General features: G+C 44.6%; 1 protein-coding gene across 1 annotated transcript in view; it reads right to left on the reverse strand.

Annotated features, from left to right (window-relative positions):
- Positions 1 to 6,573: 6,573 nt before the first annotated feature.
- The window catches only part of TMPRSS15 (transmembrane serine protease 15), an 81,790-nt gene continuing 64,706 nt past the window's right edge, over positions 6,574 to 23,657 (reverse strand). Inside the window, 6 exon segments of the mRNA XM_044995440.1 lie at positions 6,574 to 6,729; positions 8,191 to 8,330; positions 10,835 to 10,930; positions 11,235 to 11,416; positions 19,905 to 20,079; positions 20,409 to 20,458. Coding sequence (XP_044851375.1) covers positions 6,574 to 6,729; positions 8,191 to 8,330; positions 10,835 to 10,930; positions 11,235 to 11,416; positions 19,905 to 20,079; positions 20,409 to 20,458 — 799 coding nt within the window.

A 23,657-nucleotide genomic window follows, 5' to 3' on the forward strand; every position in this document is an offset into this window, starting at 1 on the left:
TAAAGCAGTCAGACTATTTCATATTTTACACAATCGAAGTCCTCTAGTGGGTGATTCACCCTAATTGTTAAAACAAAACAATCCAAAACAAAACAATCCAAAACATTCTTTTAAAGTCCTTTGTATTGATGACTGAAAGTAAACACGTAATATACCAAGCAACAACTAGAGTGGCATGTTTATTTTCTTTGCAAAATTGGCTGAGGATGCTTATTGTTAGATGCTTTTAAGAGCATTACAGTTTATAACAGAAGAGTTTGGCTTTTGTGTGCACAAGCGTCTATTTATAATTAGATAGCTTAGCAGTAATTTCCAGGATGTTTGCCAGAAATAATAATAATAAAAAGGTACTGTGTTCATCCCTGGTGTAACTTCATTAATTCCAAAACAGTGACACCAGGGAAAAAAATTGGCCCCAGGTCAGTTTATCCATTATAAAGCAGCCAGATTTATTTGCACGCCATCTCCAGGTATAAAATTTATTCCAGAACTATTTGTAATAGAAACAAAGGAGCTCTCACGATATCATAAACAGTTAGGGTACAGCCCCATTTTGATGTAGGGGGATTATTAAACAAAATTCCCTATGCATTGAAATGGGAATGAATGTTGGGCAGGAAAGCATAAAAACCCTGAAAAACTGTTTACATGTTTGGCCTGGGATTAATAATTTATATAGCTGTTACTCAATAAAGAGCGTACCCATTATGTAAGCGGGGGAATGGTCCCGCTATTGTGGGGAACTTTCCTGGCTTCTGTACTACCCCGGTGAAGTGGGCTAGCGAAAGGATCTGAGTCCTCGCTCCCACTTCCTTTACCCAGAGGCCTCCCTGCCCTTGAGGACTCCCCTTCCACTCTCCTGTCTGGCAGAGTCCTCGTAACCCCAACAAGGCTGGGCCCAGGATTCCTAGGGGGCTCGACCCCCAACCCTGCTGTGGTCACCTAGGACAGGGGCTAGGGTGTCCCCACTCCGGGGTACTCTCTCTGCACTGCGCACATCCCTGACCCACTGATCACATCATACAATTTAAAGCAAATACAAGTTATTTAATTAACACTTAATTTAAAAAAAAGAATAAGGAAAAATGGGAAAGGTTACAGGAAACACACCACCCTGCTCTGTGGCAGGGAACATCACAAACAGTGTCCTCTGAAAGGTTCAGGGCAGTTCACAGCCTGCTCCTTGTAGGTCCCAGGCCTCCTTCTCAGGTCCTGGCTGTGCTGCAGGGACGCTGCAGGTCGGACACTTGTTCCGGCGGTGGCCACACACTCTCAGGCTCTGGTGGCAGGACCCTTCTCTCCAGCGTCACCCCCGCCCTGTCAGGGTTACAATCCCCCTCCCAGTCTGGCCTGCGGGGCCTCTTGGGCTGAGGTATCTCCCTGCGCTGGGCCCACTGCCCAGGGTCCCCCTCACTCTGCCCCAGCTGCTCACCGCACTCAGCTCCAGACTGCCCCTGCTCCAGCTCCAGCTCCACTCTGCCTCAGCACGGCGGCTGCTGCTGCTCTGACTTCAGCTCCCTGGACTGCTTCTCTGGCCTCTCTGGCTCCAGTTGCTACCACTCTGCTCCCAGGGCAGGGCTGCTCTGCAGGCTGCTTCTGTGACTCTGCTCTGAGCTCTCATCTGCTTCCTGGGCTGCTTGTCTGGCCCCTCTGGCTCTGGTTGCTACAGCTCTGCTCCCAGGGCAGGGCTGCTCTCTCTCTGGGCCGTGCTCTGGCTTTTTGGGCTGCAGCTCCGCTCCCATCAGCTTAGCTTGGGGCCCCCCCGCTCTACTTCCTTAGCTCGGCCCCACTCCATCTGAACCCAGGCACATTCCTGCTCACACGGAGGACGTGACGGACCCACCCCGGCCTCCTGACTCCTTGATTAGCTGCCCCGCCCTGTCAATCAGGCTGACCTGGAGCACTGGCCTCTCCACATTGTTCCTGGAGACTGTCAGTCTCAGGCTCCTGATTTCCCATCGACCGCTCCCTTTTTAGTGCTGGGAGCTAGCAACCAACAAACACCCCCACTGAATGTTAGTAAGGGGGCAACAGTCCCCTTACATTCCCCCTTGCTAAAATTCTGCCACAGCCCCAATATTCACACCAGTACATTCGGGGCCCCATAGTAACAACATATATCCACATTTTATATAAAAAAACCCATTAACAATTATCAAAAGAGCATTTAACATATTTAACATTTTGCATCTACTTCTTTTATACTATACATAACACTATTCATTAAAACGCTACATAGAACCAACAACATAATTATCTTTAAGTTTAACAGGCAGTACAGGCTTATTAGCCCTCTGAAACCTTCTTAAGACTGCTGGTTCATTACCCATATTTTCTATTTTCTGTCCTTGGGTAATACTAGGTCAGTTTGAGGGATCTTCCCATTCTCATTAGGGTTTGGGTTTACCCCATTGGTTTCAGTCTCCTCGGGAAATTCTGCACTATGCCTCCCCTACGAGCCCTGGTCAGATTAATAGTCCAACGCTTTAGCTGGTCCCTATGTACTACTCGCTCTGCACCTCTTTGTTCAGGCTGGTTAGCGTACACTGGCAGTGCGGGATTGTTGTGGGTGACCACAGTGTGGGGATTCGGCTTCCATTTGTCCTGTATTTTATTACATCTCCGGCGTCTACTGCTACGAACTGGTGCACAGTCACCAGATCGGATGAGAGCCCCACTGGACTTGCGATCATAAGTCCTTTTCCTACTTTGGGCTGTGTCTTTAGTTGTACTGAGAGCAACTTTCCAGGCTATCTTCAGCCTGTCATGGTGACCTTTGACTTGGTCATCATAATTGGTCACCTCATCCTTAGAAAAGACTTCTTGATGCTTCTCTGGGCAACGCCCTTATGTTAGCCACATGTGCAGGAACCAGCCCTTGGTGTGCCACTTGAACAGGAACTGGCAGTCTCCCATCACATCTTTCTTGAAGAAAGGTAACTCGTCCTCCCTTCTCGCTCATCACCTGCAGTTCATTTTCTGGTACACAGCGGTGTTCATCATCACGGCTCTTCTCTTTCCAACGGAGGAATAATGGTCTTCCGTTTTTCTGCCCACTTTAACATTTTCCAGTATGCCTTGTGGGGCCCAGGGAATGACTCTGCCTCTCCGCTCCGAGCCAGTACTCTACTCAGCACAGCATTCTTCGTAGAGTTTTCGTGACAGTTCATCCTCCTGGTTCCTTCTCCTGGTAAGAGTAGCTCCTTCAGCTCACTAATGATGTTCATCATTCCTAGAATCCCTGGGACGACTTCTCCCATATGGCTCCCTTTCGAGGCTTTGTCTTTTCAGGATGAAGATGCATTTTCCTGGCAGCGTTTGGCCCATATACTCTATGTCTGCTTCAAGGCACCCCACCACTGGGATTGCCAGTCCCATTAACAGCTGTTAGACGTACAAACCGTGTGCTGTGCATGGTCAGGTCCTTGTCCTTCAAATATTTTTTAAAATGCGACTCTGTAATGGTGGTGACTTCTGAGCCAGTATCTAACAAACATCTGGTCTTCACTCCTGCTATACATACTTCAGCAGTTAGACAGTCTCCAAATGCTCGCTTACAGAAGTCGCTAGATATGCTGGCACTGACCACGTTCCTCTCACTGTATGCAGAGGGATTTTCCACCAAGGATAGGCCCTAGGAATCCTTCTGCTACTGCTTGGCCTTCTACTCTAGATGGACCACTCGCTCCTGGTGCACCCATTGGTTTCGAGTGCCTGGGACTCTGTTCTCCTTCTCAGTGAACATTCTCGGCTAGTATGTCCTGGCCTGTCACAAGTGTAACAAATGTATCTTCCCAGCTCATCCTTCAGTGGGGCTCTTCGGGATCCCCGGTTGCCCTTGGATACTTTGGCATACTAATGGGATTTTTTTTCTTTCATCAACTCGGTCATCACTTTCAGCATCTCCCCCTGTTGGACTATCAGTTTTTGGACAGCTTCACTTAAGCTTTCCAATGTTAGCTCTGTTTGGGACAGGGCCTTTTCCCCCAGCAGCTGCATTCACTAGGCCCTCACTTCGTGTACGGGGGTTAGGTTTGGCTGTCTCTGCCACAGGAACTTCCTCTTCTTCTGACCACATAATGGCAGCCTGCATGAGTTGATGGAACTTCTTACTGGGCTCTTCTTTAAACCTCCTTTTCATTTCACGTCGGAGGAGTCATCACGAAGCCCCAACACCAACTGCTCTTTCAGAGCTGTATCTGGGTCTGGAACTCGTTGAGGGTCTCGCCGCTCCACTTTACTCATTCTCTCCTGGAGGTCGTATGCGTATGCCCGGGACAGTTTCACCAGGCTCCTGCTTTCTCTCAAAGAAACTCCTTTAGTCGGGTTCCAACAGGTACCTTGTCTCCATACACTTCTAGAAGGAGTTCAAATACCTTTTCCACATCTTTCTTGTGTGCCACTGCCATGAACTTTACTGTGGCCTTGGCCTGGCCCTTGAGGTGCTCCTCTATGAAGTCCACATGATCTTCTTCAGGTACTCTTAGCACAACGCAGAGCCGCCTTCACAGACTTGACCCACTCTTCTACCGTAATGTCTCCCGGTGTAGTTGGGAAGCCACCAAACTCCGTGACCTTCCGCTCTCCCGTGGGACATAAATAGTAGGGGGTTTCTTAGCTTCTGCTGTCTGTTGGTCTATTACTGCCTTGGCCAGCGATAAGGCTTCTCTCTGTTCAGTTCTAGCTTGTTGTAATGCCTCCGCTTGGTCTGATAATTTGCGCTGAAGTTCAGCAAACTGGGTTCGTAGTTCTTCAATTCCAGCCATGGTAGAGTGCTCAAACAGGCCTGGACAGTGCTACTAGAACTCAACCAGTAAACCAATGGGGTGGACCCTGTGGATAGGATCCTGTTCGTGACGCCAATTATGTAAGCGGGGGAATGGTCCCGCTATTGTGGGGAACTTTCCTGGCTTCTGTACTACCCCGGTGAAGTGGGCTAGCGAAAGGATCTGAGTCCTCGCTCCCACTTCCTTTACCCAGAGGCCTCCCTGCCCTTGAGGACTCCCCTTCCACTCTCCTGTCTGGCAGAGTCCTCGTAACCCCAACAAGGCTGGGCCCAGGATTCCTAGGGGGCTCGACCCCCAACCCTGCTGTGGTCACCTAGGACAGGGGCTAGGGTGTCCCCACTCCGGGGTACTCTCTCTGCACTGCGCACATCCCTGACCCACTGATCACATCATACAATTTAAAGCAAATACAAGTTATTTAATTAACACTTAATTTAAAAAAAGAATAAGGAAAAATGGGAAAGGTTACAGGAAACACACCACCCTGCTCTGTGGCAGGGAACATCACAAACAGTGTCTCTGAAAGGTCAGGGCAGTTCACAGCCTGCTCCTTGTAGGTCCCAGGCCTCCTTCTCAGGTCCTGGCTGTGCTGCAGGGACGCTGCAGGTCGGACACTTGTTCCGGCGGTGGCCACACACTCTCAGGCTCTGGGTGGCAGGACCCTTCTCTCCAGCGTCACCCCCGCCCTGTCAGGGTTACAATCCCCCTCCCAGTCTGGCCTGCGGGGCCTCTTGGCTGAGGTATCTCCCTGCGCTGGGCCCACTGCCCAGGGTCCCCCTCACTCTGCCCAGCTGCTCACCGCACTCAGCTCCAGACTGCCCCTGCTCCAGCTCCAGCTCCACTCTGCCTCAGCACGGCGGCTGCTGCTGCTCTGACTTCAGCTCCCTGGACTGCTTCTCTGGCCTCTGGCTCCAGTTGCTACCACTCTGCTCCCAGGGCAGGGCTGCTCTGCAGGCTGCTTCTGTGACTCTGCTCTGAGCTCTCATTCTGCTTCCTGGGCTGCTTGTCTGGCCCCTCTGGCTTTGGTTGCTACAGCTCTGCTCCCAGGGCAGGGCTGCTCTCTCTGGGCCGTGCTCTGGCTTTTTGGGCTGCAGCTCCGCTCCCATCAGCTTAGCTTGGGGCCCCGCTCTCTCCTTAGCTCGGCCCCACTCCATCTGAACCCAGGCACATTCCTGCTCACACGGAGGACGGGACCCACCCCGGCCTCCTGACTCCTTGATTAGCTGCCCGCCCTGTCAATCAGGCTGACCTGGAGCACTGGCCTCTCCACATTGTTCCTGGAGACTGTCAGTCTCAGGCTCCTGATTTCCCATCGACCGCTCCCTTTTTAGTGCTGGGAGCTAGCAACCAAACACCCCCACTGAATGTTAGTAAGGGGGCAACAGTCCCCTTACATTTGCAAATCACAGAAATTTACTCCTTCTAAATCATTGTGCAGGTTTCCATAATGTACTGAGCATTGGCATTTTTAAAATAATATGTCTGTAAGATGGACAAATAGCAAAACCATATCTCATATAGCTGTCAATGTAAAGTGATAAGAACCAGTGGCAAAAGAGACAGCTGATGTTTTGAAATATTGCTTTGTGACATGACAGAGTTTCTTAATATTTAATGTTTTCCTCCTAAAAGTTTGTTTTTGTCTAAATCTCAGTTTGAATGACAGGACTGTATTCATTTTCTCTCACCAGTAGTTCTGAATGCTATGTGGTATATTATAATCTTGCTTAATATTTGTCTCTACATTCTATTTTTGTTTTTTTGTTTGTTTGTTTTTTAAGTCAAGCTAACGTATGAATTGTTTTATCCAGTCCACAAATTGGGTGACTCGAACATACACTCCAGGACGCTGGGGCAATGCACATTTATAGCCAAAGGATATCACACCTGCCAAAAGCCACCTGTTATTGTCTTGACTCATCAGGGACCCTCCTGAATCTCCCTGCAATATTGAAATTCAAGAGTTAAAAAAAGAACTGCTCTCTATCTTAAAGTAACTTTAGATCTTCAAGCTGCTTTGTCTGTGTGTATCCCAGTTTTGGTGCACATGCTCCCAATGTGCCCAGAAGGGGATCCACATGGAGAAATACTCAAAAGAGAACACCGTTTACTGATTTTTTTTAACATAACGTGTTATCTTAAGCTCTTAGACACCTGTCAGTCATGAACTGTATCAATCATGAAGCCCAGTAGAACCCTTTGCATTAATTGTTTTACTTATCAACTTTAGGTTGTATCCTCTTACCTTGCACAAATCCTGATTAAATGGGCTTTGCACAGGGGACTTCTGAAAAATGTCTGGGGGAAATAAAACCTCTCTTTCAAAGCCTGCAGAGCAGCTGCAGAATCTCTCTCACTCTGTCAGCAACCTACAAGCTGTCTGTGCTTGCTGTATCCTTCCTAATTCATGGTTCTTTGGCCATCGATTACAACACTGATCTCTTGCACTCTGTATAATATTAAGGCCTTGCTTTTCCCTCTTCAGTGGGGCATAAGGGAAAGCAAATAAAAGCAAAACAGGTAGGGAAAGCCTCACAAGCTTAAGGAGTTCAGAGTGGAGCCAACGCGGTATGACCTCCTTTTTTCTGAGAGTCTGCTGTAACTCCCTAAAGGCAACTTCATTTGGTCTAGTCTTGCAGTTATGGGGCACAAGTCAGAAGCAGCATAGGGTAGATCCAGTGAGAACCACATTACGTAGCATGCTCCCATTATAATGTGATGAAAGCAGTCAGCAAAAACACAGAGTTCATGCTGCTAGAAGCAGAACTAAGTAACATTCAGTGCTGCCTGCCTCCCCATAGAGAGGGAGTGCATTGTAGGCTGAGCTGGGGTGGACAATGGCTCTTTAGGAAGCTATGCTGCTAGAGGGCAGGAAGATCATAAGAGAGCAACAGTGTTATCTTGTCACAGAGAAGGGCAGCCCCTCCAAGTTGTTGGAGCTTCCATTTCTTGAGGATCCATGGAATCTAAATGTTTGAAGGTAATGCCCCCTTACTGTTCTCCATCCATCTATCTGAAGTATTTCTTAGGCTTATGTCAGCTTGGTGTTTAAGTCTGGCACCTCACATTTCCACCCACAAACATCTCTTCTTCTTGAGGAGACTGCAGACCAGAAACGGTGTGAAGTTCAATATGTGGCACTTCCAACACCCCATATTGCCCTCTAGTGGTTTTTTTTATGTCAGAAAAGTCCCTTCTGGCCTTAAAGTCTATGAGGTACAAAATAGCTTGTAATCTTTAAAGCATGTATCTTGTTACAGTGTGAAATATGTAAGGCTCTGAGTAGAAATTATATTCTGACAGCGAGTGGCTAGTTTTTAATGATCAGAGGACCAACCAGTGAGCTGTTCGGTAATTAGAAGGAATATAATATTAGCAATGCAAATGGGTTGTTTTTACTTACCTGACAGGAGTCGACTCCTCCTTCATCATAGCCTGCACACATCATATTCTCTGTAATATTATATTCTGGCATCATTTGTTGGCATTTCTCATTTGTTATAAGAGGGACCTCTGCTTCTTGCAATATGTTTGAAGTGGAACCTTATCAAAATACAGAGTATATACAACCAAACTGATCAAAATGCATAGCATAAACAACAGCCATTATTCTTAGTGATTCAGATATTTCACTCTCATTACACAGCACTATCCAGGGCCTGGGTTGCCACGTCATTACTTCAGTTTATACCCCACTAAAATGTATCTAGGAATTTATAAGGCCCTGGCTCACTATCATTAATGGATTTTATCCTCTGCGAGGCAGAATATATTAACTCTATTTGGGGAACTGAGATGGAGGTATATTATATCTAGATGGGGAACTGAGGCAGAGGGTATATTATGTGAGTTGCCCAAGATCACAAAGAGAAATAAGGCTGAGCTAGGATTTGAATACAGGTATCCTGAATCCCAGTCCAGTGTGCTGTGCACTAGGCCCCCGCTTCCTCCTCAGTCATTGGAGTTGTTCTTGAGTAAACAGTAGTGAATGAAATCCTGAGCTTTTATAATAGGGATCACAACTAAATTTTGTTTTTCAAATAACTTAATGAAGACCATTAAAATCAGGGCTGCCCGGGGGAAGGGGCAAGTGGTGCAATTTTCCCCAGGTCCCGGGCCCCACGGGGCCCCCCCGGAGAATATAGTATTCTATAGTATTGCAACTTTTTTTTTATGGAAGGGGCCCCTGAAATTGCTTTGCCCCAGTTCCCCTGAGTCCTCTGGGCAGCCCTGATTAAAATAAATGAATATTATGATGCATGGATCTAAGGACTAATTAAAAACATCGCTTCGACTACCTAGATTCTTTGAGTATATTGTATGATTTTCAGTTGGTCATTTTAACCCCCTACACTAATTTATATTATTAATTATTAACCAAAGTTTTACGGTGCAATTGTACTCTGAAAGTAGCTCAGCAAAAATGGCAGAGTTGTTCCATGTTTATTGCTCTGTGACACCAGCTCAATATGCTTGATTTACAAAATGAAAATCTAAATTCTCAGCCCTGGAAATTCAGCCTAGGCTCTAACAGTCAAGCTGCATTCTTTCCTCTGTAGGCATCTTTAGCAGTAATAATAATATCCTATGAGCTACATTCTGCCATCAGATTCCCCTGTGCAACCTCCTTTGTCTCAGGACAGAATTTGGCTCCGTCTGCAATAACAATCTCTGAAAAGTGGAAATCTGCTTTGTTATAAAATAGAGTATAAATACGTTTCAGGGTGTGTTCATTTCTTGGGATCCAAGAAGCCCAGCCCCAGTTTGAAGCTCTGCCCTTTCAGTACTTTTGGTGGAGTCCCGGAGCAGCTGATTAGCCTGTTGGTCCAGCAGCAGGCACAGGAAGCTATCCAAACAACTGGGCTCCACCCTGTTCTGGACTGTGTGCCATCCTGCTCCTGTTCCTCTGGCTTGATTTCCTGGCGTGTGATTCATGGTTCTAACCTCCAGTTTGTCTCCTGACCCTAACTCCTCTCTTGTGACTCTGGCTCTGACTACCAGGTCTGGCTACCCACAACCCAGCCATGACAATATGGGATCTTTGTTAAGAACAAGCAAACAACCCCAGAAATGTTAACACCGGGCCTGAATTTCAGCCTTTTGTCTAAAATGAGCCTAAATATATTTTTTTAATTTTTAAAAGTTTAGATAAACAGCCTTCCCTCACTGAAGTCTCTCAACAGCTGACGTCCCCTTTTCTTTCTCTCACTTCTGACGAGCTTGTGGTATGGCATATGAACTGGGTGCTCATCCAAACTGAATAATCAGATTTGATGAAAGTGGCCTCCCTCTAGAGGTCTGGAACCAACTTCTTGCACCCAAATGCTCCTGAAGGCTGGGATATTAAAAATCTGGATCTGAATTTTATTTCTCTCTGCATCCTATGTTGCTTAGGCAAGATGAAATTGAGTGAAAGGCAGGATTTCAGCCTTACATCTACAGAAACAAGGAAATGATAGACATTTTTTTCCTTATGAAGAGTACTCCATTATAGTGAATGGCAAAAAAACAGTCACAGTACTGTATATGATCTTTTTAGAGACCTTTAATGCTACAGAAGGTGGCTGAATGAAGAGAGCACTAGACTGGGACTGAGGAACCTTAGTTCTGGCTGTGGCTTTGCCACTCACCTGCTGGGTGATATTGGACAAGTCACCTCACCACTCTGTGACTCAGTTTCCTCAATTGCAAAATAATTATAATACTTCTTTTGTAAATCACTTTGAGAAATACTGATGAAAGATGCTATTTAAGAGGCAGGTATTACTATTACATACAAATCCAGCCCACAAATATTTACAGGCAGCTCACATTGACTTCTATTGTGTGCACACAATCAGAAACACGATAATGGAAATCAAACTGGAAATAAGACATACTTTGTTAACAGGGAGGGAAATTAGCCATTGGAACAACTTCCCCAGTGGTGTGGTAGATTTCCCATTACTTCAAGACTTTAACATGTAAAGTAAAAAATACATCTCTGACATCCAACAAAGAGTTTTCCTCATTATTTTTGTGGTATTTTTAAAAGTGTGGTGACTCACCTTGATATCTAGTTCTTCCCCAGCCAGCAATAGAGCAATTCATTCCTGGCAAAAACTGTTGACTTGCTTCTGGTAAGCAAATAGGCTGTATGTAATCTGTGAAAGAGAAATAATTATTTTAAACTTGTTTCCAGTGTTCTGGTGTTTGTGATGTCAGTTACCAAAATGCACATTGATCCAAACCCTCTCTTCCTTGCTTAGGCAAAATTCCTAACAAGCGCAGGACTGAGTCCGCTATGGTTGGTTTTCCCAAGATTATATCTAATTTATAAGTACAAGTCCAAGTATCCCATTAACCCGTCATTACTGAGTAAAGTCAGGTTGACTAGTCCACCTGGAGCTAGCTCAAATTCATTCATACAGAGTAAATAAATGTGTAAGAGAAGATCAACAATCCTACCTGTATAATTCACTTTGAATTGAAGATGCATCATAGCAATGTCATTATTTTTTGTGCGCTTGTTATAATGAGGATGTATGACAATTTGATCGATCTCTTCAATTACCGTTTGAGGATATGTCAGATTCAAAGTGGTATGCAAGCCCAACACTGCTTTCCACTTAGATGGTATTAAATTCCTCCTAGAGATTGCAAGGAATATTCACAATTATTTATGATCAAATGTAGGACTTGAAGAATTTGCCATGTATAATTTGTATTAATCTTTAATCCCCTCACAAATGAATATATATATACACACTTTGTATATTTTTTCAGATTAAGTGGAGTAGCATATTCTCATTTGAAATTGCTTACCGTTTTCTGACAGCACTAGTGGCCTAATTCTTCATATCACAGAATTATTAGTTAATTTTTGGTATTAAGCCAAAAATACATTTATACAGAATTGCTTGGACAATAGTACAATTATGGAAGAATCATTAATTATTATGACCCTTTAAACCGCTGAAATTAAAAATTCCCATGTAATTAATAATCATCCCTCAGATAGAAAATTATGAGCATGAAATACTTTGGGGATGGTAGACTAAGGGTATGTCTAAACTGCAATTGGGAGGTGTGATTGCAGCACATATAGACATACCCAAACTAGCTTTAATTTAGCTAGCTCAAAGATAGCTCAAGTTACAATAGCAGTGAAAACACTGTAGGAGGGGCAGTGGCTTCTTGAGTATGTACTCAGAATTTGGGGTGGACAAGACTAGCCCATGCTGCTGCAACTTCATGGCTATTGTTACTCAAGCTAGCTAGATCAAAGTTAGCTCAGCTATGTCTAGACATGCTTCAATCACACCTTTTGGGTAAGTCTACACTACGGGATTATTCCAATTTTACATAAACCGGTTTAGCAAAACAGATTGTATAAAATCGAGTGCGCGCGGCCAAACTAAACACATTAAATCGGTGGTGTGCATCCACGGTCCGAGGCTAGCGTCGACTTCTGGAGTGTTGCACTGTGGGTAGCTATTCCGTAGCTATCCCATAGTTCCCGCAGCCTCCCCCGCCCCTTGGAATTTCCGGGTTGAGATCCCAGTGCCTGATGGGGCAAAAATCATTGACGCGGGTGGTTCTCGGTACAGCCTCACCCCTCCCTCCCTGAAAGCAGCAGACAACCGTTTCGCGCCTTTTTTGCTTTGTGAACTGTGCAGACACCATAACACAGCAAGTATGGACCCTGCTCAGCTCAATACCGCAATCGTGCATGTTTTAAACACCTCGCGCACTCTCGTGCAGTATATGGTGAACCAGGACCTTCAAACCGAGGCAAGGAGGAGGCGGATATGGCAGCGCGGCGATGACAGTGATGAGGACGTAGACACAGAATTCTTTCAAACCGCGGGCCCCTGCGCTTTGGAGATCCTGATGGTAATGGGGCAGATTCTATCCATTGAACGCCGATTTTGGGCCCGGGAAACAAGCACTGACTGGTGGGACCGCATTGTGTTGCAGGTGTGGGACGATTCCCAGTGGCTGCGAAACTTTCGCATGCGTAAGGGCACTTTCATGGAACTTTGTGACTTGCTTGCCCCTGCTCTGAAACGCCATAATACCAAGATGAGAGCAGCCCTCACAGTAGAGAAGCGAGTGGCGATAGCCCTGTGGAAGCTTGCAATGCCAGACAGCTACCGGTCAGTCGGGAATCAATTTGGAGTTGGAAAATCTACTGTGGGGGCTGCTGTGATGCAAGTAGCCAAAGCAATCACTAAGCTGCTGCTATGAAAGGTTGTGACTCTGGGAAACATACAGGCCATAGTGGATGGCTTTGCTGCACTGGGATTCCCTAACTGTGGGGGGGCGATAGATGGAACCCATATCCCTATTTTGGCACCGGAGCGCCAGGGCACCCAGTACATAAACCGGAAGGGGTACTTTTCCATGGTGCTGCAAGCACTGGTGGATCACAAGGGACGTTTCACCAACATCCACGTGGGATGGCCAGGGAGGGTTCATGACGCTCGCGTATTCAGAAGCACTACTCTGTTTAAACGGCTGCAGCAAGGGAATTACTTCCCAGACCAGAAAATATCAGTTGGGGATGTTGAAATGCCTGTCGTTATCCTGGGGGACCCAGCCTACCCCTTGATGCCATGGCTCATGAAGCCATACACAGGCAGCCTGGACAGTGGTCAGGATCTGTTCAATTACAGGCTGAGCAAGTGCAGAATGGTGGTGGAATGTGCATTTGGCCGTTTAAAGACGCGCTGGTGCACATTACTGACTCGCTCAGACCTCAGCCAAACTAATGTCCCCTATGTTATTGCTGCTTGCTGTATTCTCCACAATCTCTATGAGAGTAAGGGGGAGACCTTTATGGCGGGGTGGGAGGCTGAGGCAAATCACCTGTCCGCTGATTACACGCAGCCAGACACCAGGGAGATTAGAAGAGCACACAAGGGAGCAGTGCGCATCAGAGAAGCTTTGAAAACGAGCTTCATCAATGGCCAGGGTACAGTGTGACTGCTGTGTTTGTTGATGAACACCCACCCCCCTTGATTGACTCATTCCCTGTAAGCAACTCACCCTCCCCCTTCGAGTACAGCTTACTTATGCAAATAAAGTCACTATAGTATAAAAATCATGAATTCTTTATTAATTCATTATAAAAAGAGGGAGAGAAGTAAGGGTGTGGTTTGGGAGGAGGATAGGAGGGATGGAGAAGGCCATTAAAAAATTTTCACAGTAATGACAGCCTTCTGGTTGGGCTGTCCACGGGGGTGGAGTGGGCGGGTGCACGGAGCCTCCCCCCACGCGTTCTTACATGTCTGGGTGAGGAGGATGTGGAACATGGTGAGGGTTGAGCGTGGTTATACAGGGGCTGCAGCGGCACTCTGTGATCCTGCTGCCGTTCCTGAAGCTCCACCAGACGCCGGAGCATGTCAGTTTGATCACACAGCAGCCCCAGAGTTGCATCCCGCCACCGCTGATTTTCCTGCCGGTCTTCCTGCCGCCACCTCTCATCTCGGGTGTCCCTCCTGTCCTTACGTTCACTGGCATCTTTCCTGTAATTTGATACCACGTCCTTCCACTAATTCAGATGAGCTATTTCCTTGCGTGTAACTTCCATAATATCCGAGAACATTTCATCTCGTGTCTTCTTTTTCCTCCGCCTTATCTGTGCTAGTCTTTGGGATGGAGGAGGGCTTGAAAAATGTGTAGCTGCATGAGGGAGAGAAATATTTAAAAAGATACATTTTACAGAACAATGGTTATACTCTTTCACAGTGAACAGCACTATTCACCTTACATAGCACATGTGATTTCCCTACAAGGTCGCATTTTTCATCTTAATACTGAGTGCCTGCAGCTCTGGAGTTACAGATCTCACAGACAGAGGTCCGGGCATCAGAATTCAGCTTGCATGCGGCCATGGTAAGCCACTGTCTTTCGGCTTCTGTAGTGATTTACCCCTCCCCCCAACGCATGGCTAATACCATGCTAGCTCCCTGCTAATCAACACCCTTCCCACCCCCCCACCCACTGCGTGGCTGGTAGCTTGGGGAAGATCCCCGCTGACCAAACACGAAAAAGATCATCGGCATTTCACTCCTCCCCTCCCCCCGCTTGGTTACATGCAGGAAAGGATTTTTTTTAAGCTGCTGCAGTCCACGAACCCAGTAGGAAAATGGCCATCCCCCTTACTTAAATTCCTGATTTTTAACCAGGTTACCCTGAACGATATCACTTTGCTGAGGATAACACAGCGAGATAAAGAACGGATGCTTCTTGAATGCCAACAATCACCGGGACCATACGCAGCTATGCTTTGCCATGCAATGATACCTGATTACTTGCTACATGCATGGCGTGGTAAAGTGTCCTACCATGGTGGATGGAACAAGGCTGTCTTGCCCAGAAACCTTCTGCAAAGGCTTCTGGAGTACCTCCAGGAGCGCTTCATCGAGATGTCCCTGGAGGATTTCCGCTCAATCCCGGGACATGTTAACAAACTTTTCTAAGTAACTATACTGTCTGCGAATGCATCCCAAGTCCTCAGGGCAAATCAATCATTAAAAAACGCTTGCTTAAAAAACAATGTTTGCTATTTGCAAAGGTACACTCACCAGAGGTCCCTTCCATGGTGTCATTGTCTGCGATAGTTGCTTGGGAGGGCTGGGAGGCTAATTCCGTCAGGGTGAGAAAAAGCTCCTGGCTACTGGGGCTCACGGAGTGCTGTGTGCTCTCTGCTAGGTCATCCTCCTCTTCTTCATCTTCATCTTCCCCGTCCGCATAATCCTCAGACATGGCAGAGATTACAACCCTCACCTCGGAATCCACGGTCAGGGGTGGGGTACTTGTGGTGCAGCCCCCTAAAATTGCATGCAGCTCAGCATAGAAGCGGCATGTTTTTCGACCTGCCCCGGACCTTCCGTTTGCTTCTTTGGTTTTCTGGTAGGCTTGTCTGAGCTCCTTAACTTTCACTCTGCACTGCAGTGAGTCCCTGCTGTGGCCTTTATCCGTCATAGCCTTAGAAATTCTTTCAAATACTTTTTCATTTCATCTTTTGGAACGCAGTTCTGTTAGCACTGAATCCTCTCCCCAGATAGCGATCAGATCCAGTATCTCCCATGCAGTCCATGCTGGGGCTCTTTTCCGATTCTCAGGAGACTGCATTGTTACCTGTGCAGATGAGCTGTGCGTGGTCACCTGTGCTGATGAGCTCTCCACGCTGGGGAAGCAGGAAATGAATTTCAAAAGTTCGCGGGGCTTTTCCTGTCTACCTGGCCAGTGCATCAGAGTTCAGAATGCTGTCCAGAGCGGTCACAGTGGCGCACTGTGGGATACCGCCTGGAGGCCAATACCGTCGATTTGCGGCCAGACTAACCCTATTCCAATATGTTAATCCCGATATTAGCGCTACTCGTCTCGTCGGGGAGGAGTACAGAAACTGATTTAAAGAGCCATTAAAATCAATATAAGGTGCCTCCTAGTGTGGACGGGTATGGCGTTAAATCGGTTTTACGCTCCTAAAACCGGTTTAAACGCCTAGTGTAGACCAGGCTACTGATTGCAGAGTAGACATACCGTTAGAAATCTTATTTTTAATTTTGTTAACCCACAGCTGAAAAAAGATCTAGAAAATCAAAAATTAAGACTATCTGAACATAATAGAAACATAGCACTTAAATGAAAAATAAAAAACAAGTTTGTTTCTCTACAATCTGTATTGATTGCTGAGTTGTATAGGATGTACTTTAGTTAGAGACCTGCTTTATAGTTGAAGTTGTTTTGAATAATCAAATGTCTACTGAATTAATTGATTTACAAACAATATAAATACTTATGAGCCTGGTTGAAGCTGAACACCCAGATTTCTTTCAGTTCTCTATAGTGATTGAAATGCAACAAACATTGGTGTATGTAAAAAACAGCTTTCAGAGTTGTAACCGTGCTAGTCTGTATCAGCAAAAACAACCTGAAGCAAATACTCACCAGCAACTACACACCACACAACAGAAACACTAACCCAGGAACCTATCCCTGCAAGAAACCCCGTTGCCAACTCTGTTCACACATCTATTAAAGGGACACCATCATAGGACCTAACCCATCAGCCACACCATCAGGGGCTCGTTCACCTGCACATCTATCAATGTGATATATGTCATCATGTGCCAGCAATGTCCCTCTGCCATGTACATTGGCCAAACCAGACAGTCTATACGCAAAAGAATAAATGGACTCAAATCAGACATCAAGAATTATAACATTCATAAACCAGTCGGAGAACATTTCAGTCTCCCTGGACACTCAGTAACAGACTTAAAAGTGGTAATTCTTCAACAAAAATACTTCAAAAACAGACTCCAATGAGAAAGTGCAGAACTGGAATTAATTTGCAAACTGGACACCATCAAATTAGGCCTGAATAAAGACTGGGAGTGGATGGGTCACTACAAAAACTAATTTCCACCTATTGTTACTCACACCTTCTTGTCAACTGTTTGAAATGGGCCACCCTGATTACGTTGGCCTCATTACCAGTACAAAAGTGGTTTTTCCTCCCTTGGTATTCTACTGTTGAGAATAGCCCACTCCCACTTTAATTGAATTATCTTGTTAGCACTGACCCTCCCCCACCACTTAGTAAAGCAACTCCCATCTTTTCATGTACTGTGTATATATACCCGCCTACTGTATTTTCCATTCCATGCATTTGATGAAGTGGGTTTTAGCCCAGGAAAGCTTATGCCCAAATAAATTTGTTAGTCTCTAAGGTGCCACAAGTACTCCAAGTTGTTTTTGTAAAAAAACAGTTACTGATGAATACAGACTATCTATGAATATGGTGAAAATGAACTTCATGATTCACAAAAACAAGATGTAAGCAAACACCTCGGTTAATGCTCAAGATGTAGAGGTAATAAATGATTTCTGTTATCTGGGGTCATACATATCCAACCAAGGAGGCTGTTTTAAAGAAATTGGAAGAAATATAGGAACAGTTTGCTCCGCAATTAAAAGTTTGGAAAAAAACCATAGAATTTTAAAATGTACAAAGTTTCAACTGGTGAAAAACTTAATTTTCTCAATAGCAACCTACGGATGTGAATTGTGGGAAATTAAGGCTGCTGACAAGAAGAAAACTGAAACCCTTGAAATGTGGTGCTGGCAAAGACTTTTGCATATCTCCTGGATAGAAAATATGAGGAATGTTTATGTTAGGAGCATTGCTGGAGAGAAGCAGACTCTGTAGTTAGAAATCAACAGGCACAAACTCATGTACTTTGGTCACATCAGGCACAGAGATGGAAATAATTTTGAGACAGTTATCACAGAAGGAATGGTGGCAAGTCGTTGTAATAGAGTATGATCATTGAGGAGATGAATAGATGGTATGAAGTTAATTACTGGGAAGTCATCTGCTAAGTGTTCATAGGTAGCAATGAATAGAGAAGGCTTTAGTAAATTCTGCCACGTCACCAATATTCAGACATAAATAAATGGATTTTACTCTCTTACAATAGTGATAGTTCTTCCATGATTTTTTAAACACTATGTTTTCCTATTCTTGGTCCCCTCTACAGCACTTTAATTGTAGACATAATGGTAACATATTGTAGGAAATATTTTAAAATATACTTCATCTCCTCACATTCTGTGTAGTGCACCATAGAGACTACTTGAGGTGATTAAAACATATATTCAGACAAATTGAGATTTATTCCAATTGTGTAGAGTAGTGTAAATCTTGATCGGTCTCTCATGGTGTACAGCAGAGAGTCATAATTACACAGGCAACACTAAATTTACCTTTATGAGTTATGATGTCATTCTTTACTCTCACACCATTGGGAAAGCCTTCAGTGAGTAATGAAGACACCAAATTAATTACAGATAAAGTACAAATGCTTGATGAGGTATCATATATTTAATGTATACAACCTTCCATTTTCAAAAAAGTGTCTCTTGATTTAAATGACTCCTTACTGAAGTCATTGAAATGGGGGCTACTAAGAACTCTGTGAGCTGGACTCCATCTCTTATTAGGTGAATGAATAATTCAGTACATAATAATTAAATGATGAGCTGGGTTATTAACTGTACCTATCACTAATTTCAGGTTTTTCCCTAGTCTGGTGCAGACTTCAGCAGTAATGTCATTTTTATAAAACTGGGTCCCTGCGGTACATGAGTTTCCACCACAACATTATACATCGGGGGATGGGAGAGAAAGAAACAGAGATTAGGTGTTTGAAAAATCCTACAGAACTGTCTCAAGCCCCCTACATTAATTTTTCCCTCATACTTTCTATTGACTCTGGCTATTCTCCATTTGAACAGTTTTGCTACTGAGTATGATTTTCAAGTACCTAATCTGAATAATTTATCTGATGGGCCTTTGGACCACTAAAGAATTCTTTTTCAACTTTGAAAATAAACAATTAATTTGGCAAAACAACATAATTCTAGCACGAAAAAGTCATTTTACTGAGGCAAAAATAACAGAATATTATTAAAAGCATAAATGTGAGCCTTGATTCTGCAGTCAGATCCATCAGAACATAACAATGTAGGATTGGAACATACCTCCTGGGTCAATGAGTTCAGTCCCTTGCTATCAAAGGCAACTACATCTATTCCCTTTCATAGGATCCATAAGGGGAGATCCCTGTGAATACGTGGTTCCCATTGACTTCAATGGGACTCTATGGGTCTGTCCACACTACAATAAAAAACCTGCAGTACCAAGTTCCAGAGCCCATGTTAGCAGGGCTCAGGCTGAGGGTCTAAAAAATTCAGTGCAGGCTTTCAGGCTTGGTTGGGCTGGAGCATGAGATCTGAGACCTGCTCCCCTTGCGGGGTCTCAGAGTCTGTGCTACAGCCCCAGGCTGAATACCTACACTGAAATTTTATAGCCCCGCAGCCTGAGCTCTGTGATCCCAAGTGAGCAGACCAGGGTCAGCCATGGCCATGCCACAGGTCTTTTATCGCAGTGTAGACATACCCTAAGTGGCTAGCAGTGTTGCCCCATACATATCCAATTGACAGGTCAGGGCCATCCTGTAACCCAGCTTTATGAATGAGCATCTTCCCATCAGGGTACATATACATTTTGGGAGGGTCATCATGGTCTATGTATTAACTTAAGGAGAAAGTAAACATTACCCATATACACAGTGCGCTGCTGAGACCAGCCATTCATCACTGATGAGGGAAGCTCCACATGTAGGTATTTCATTAAAAAACAGCGAGACTACCCAAGGCCAAGCTCCTTCTTTGGCATCACTTCCACCTACAATCCTTGCACTGATCTCCTGAGTTATGAGTCGTTTTCCACAAGCTAGAATTAGAAAGGGGAGGGGAAGTCTGAAATTAATTTATGCCATTTTTCAAGATGTGCCCAAGATACAAAGTTCCAGTCTGGAACTGGATCTGATCTTTCCTAAAGTTTGGGGGCAGGGGTGTGGTGTGGATATCTTCTTTTTGTTTGCACCCATTGTATGTTTAAGTCTGAAAACAACTGAAGATTGTAAATGTTCCTGCTTCATTGTTTATATGAAAATACAGTTTATATTTCACTGCCAAAATCTTTCAAACAATAGACATGAAGTTTATGGAGCCAACAATTTGATTTTTAAAGTGGAAGTTTCTTATGAAATATTTACTTACGTTTATTGTTGCATTGCAGATGAATCACCAGATTACCGAGACACTGTTTGCTGGAATGAAAGCACAGTTGTTAAAAATACAGGTATCTGCAGGCCAGGTGACATTACATAAGTACGTTTAAGTGCAATTTAGCATTATTACAAAACTCCTTCTGTACATCGTTTCCTTATTCTAAAGGAAAACCACAGTGTTAATGTGCAGTAATTTGGCTGTACTACCAAATGCTTAAATGTAAGTTTCAATTATAATATACAATATGGATATTGCACATATACATTCTCCTTTGTTGGACATTTGATTAAAAACACCATATTATAGAAATAAAAATAGCCTAATCTTTAGGGGAGAAATGTCATCTGCTAAAATTCTGAATCCAATACAAACTGAATTCAATATGGATTTTTTGCTGCCTTCTTAGGTGTATTCAGGAACTTGCCACTAGATATCAGTGTAACCAAAGAATTTATATATATATATATATATTAGTTTGATATCAGTGTAGCTTTCATGGAGATAACACTGCACTGTAGACTATATATAGACACATATAAAGGCTTAGGAATTATTTAGAAGAGACATAAAGCCAGAAGCCTGAAGAGTACAAGGCCACAGATCAAAACTACTCAAGCATTTCTGACACCCAGAGGTTTTAAGATTATCTTCATAGCTTGTAATATAAATCAGAGCACTGGGGACAGTGCCTGTGCCACCAATTAAATCTGATATATACAAAAATATACCAGGAAAGAATATCAACAGAGGACTAGTTTAATACATAGTTTGTTTTTTTAAATGTATACAGAGTAATATAGCATGATTATAGAAATGTAGCTATCAATATTTCCCTATTATACAATAATATACACTCTCATATTGTGATCCAGCATCACTGTATAGTTTTCACATTGCAAACATCTATTTTCAGTCTTACATATAACGCCAAGAATGTAGTTTACACCACTGAAGTCAAATTCTTCAGTCTTTACTCAAACTCCCATTGAAAACGCATAAGCCCATGTAAACCAGCTGTGCATTGGGCCATCTGGCAGGGAGGATGAATAAGCTAGTACAGAAAGGGGTAAGGCAGGGAATACACCTGCTTCCAGCAGGATTGCACAGTAACTGGGAACTTTTGCAAATGAGCTCCATCTCCACCAAACGGCCTTGTATGGATTCCATGGAGCTGCAGAGGGTGCAGGAACTAATGCTGCCCACTCCTTATGCAGGTTCAGCGGGAGGTGGGATAGAACGTTAGCTCATCTGGACAGGGCCCATGCCTTCTATGATGGTGATACAACATCTAGCATCTCCTACTCTTTAATCTACAGCAGGGAGCTATGGGTAGGAGTGGCAACTCACTGAGGTATTTCTTACACTGCTGACACCCCCTGATTGCCATGATCAGAGGGACTTCAAATGGTGGGCCTTTACTTCATGTTGGAGCTGTCAGTCTGGAGATTGGTTCTGGACTGTTCATCCCTATTTGTCATTCCTATGTCTGCCAGCTGGGTAGCTGAGGAGGATCAATTCCTCTTAGAGCTGGGTGAAAATTTTCAGTTGAATAGTTTATTAGCCAAAACATGCAGTTTGGACCAGCCTAAAAGCATTTCTGAATTTGGAACAAATTTGCCAAATGCTTTTGGCCAAAACAATGATTTGGGATTAGGTGTGATTTGCAAAATGGACAGAAGAGAAGGTGGTGCCACCACCCTTATAACTTTTAGCCTAAACTTTAGTGTTTAGGGCAGTCAGCTGAATCCAGTTGTCTTCTGTACCTGATATGGAGAAAGGATTTGAACTTGGGTGTCCCATATTGCAGAAAAGTCCCCTAACCACTAGAACAGTTTCAATAGGAGAGAGTGAAACACCCCCACGGCAGCCTATCCTATAGTCCAGTGACTAGAGTACACTCCTGCAATGATGGAGACCTGTGTTCAGATCCCTTTTCTACATCTGGCAGAGGGGGAAACTGAACCTGGGTCTCCTACATCCTGTATGAGCGCTCTAATCACGGGGATAAAGATTATAAGATAGTCAGCACTACCTCTTTTCCTTCCCCTCATGCCCATATTTGGTGAATTTAGCCATTAATTTCCTTTGCTATTATTTTTAAAAGCATCTGGAAAGGAAACAATACATTTTATTTTGGGTCAGATGAAATGTTCTGTTCGACACAAAATGAAACTTCTCTTGACTTTTTCAATTTGCCAGTTTTTTTCATAAGTTTTTATTTTGGGTTTGCTTCTAACCAAAATTGTTTTTCAATGTTTCAGAGCTGCCAATGAACCAGACAAATCAATTATTTGCCCAGCTCTAATTCCCCTCCTCCCCCATTGAAATGTCAGGGAGGCCTGGTGCGTGCTGACTGCTTCCCCTGCGTTACCTCCAAAAGGCCCACTTGTCACACTCTATATATGAGTTGGGCTGGCAGCGACTCCTGTGGTGGTGGTGGTGGTGGATGACTTTGATGTCTGCGTAAATATTATCCTTCCCAGCTGCTCTTAGCAGAAATATTTCTTGCTGTGGACAGTGGCGGATTAGCCACTGGGACAACAGGGCCCATGTCCAGGGGCCCTGGACAATTCGGGCCCCCCCCAAAAATAGGTGCCTTTGTGCTCCGACCTGATCCACCTGCCTGGCACTCCTGACGGAGAGTGGGGTCGGGGCGCGGGGGCTTGCACTGCTCCTCTTGCCCTCCCGGTGCTCCATCCGGGCTGTGGGGGAAGCCCCTGCTCCCTGCCAGGAGTTCCGGGGTGGGGTGGGGTGGGACAAGCCTCCATGCCCCAACCCCATTTCCCTGGCAGGAGCGCCGGGGAGACTGCTGGAGGAAGGGGGTGGAGAGGGGCCCCCACTTGCTCTGGCCGAGGTCCCCACAAATCCCTAATCTGTCTCTGGCTGTGGAGCCTGCCATGCCACAGAGTTGCTTAGTGCATTGCCCCACCTATGTTTCTGGCCCAATGCAAATGTTATCCTTCTGCTAGTAAATAGGTTCCTGGGGTGTCCCAGATATGAACAGTGGTTTCATCTCTGGGTCACATTTTACTATCCTTAATCAGTCAAAACTCCTATGACGTTCAAAGGGAGTTTTGACTGAGTAAGGACTAAATGCAGTGTGGGATCTTGCCTTCATGTATTGATTATTAATTGACTTTTATTATTATTAGTTTATTTTACTAAAAGAAAAACACTCTCATCCTCCTCTCATTGTGTAACATTACAATTTCTGTGAAACTACATGAGAATATAATG

Source organism: Mauremys mutica, chromosome 1 (assembly GCF_020497125.1).
Source record: "Mauremys mutica isolate MM-2020 ecotype Southern chromosome 1, ASM2049712v1, whole genome shotgun sequence".
In the NCBI taxonomy this organism is placed as follows: Eukaryota; Metazoa; Chordata; order Testudines; family Geoemydidae; genus Mauremys; species Mauremys mutica.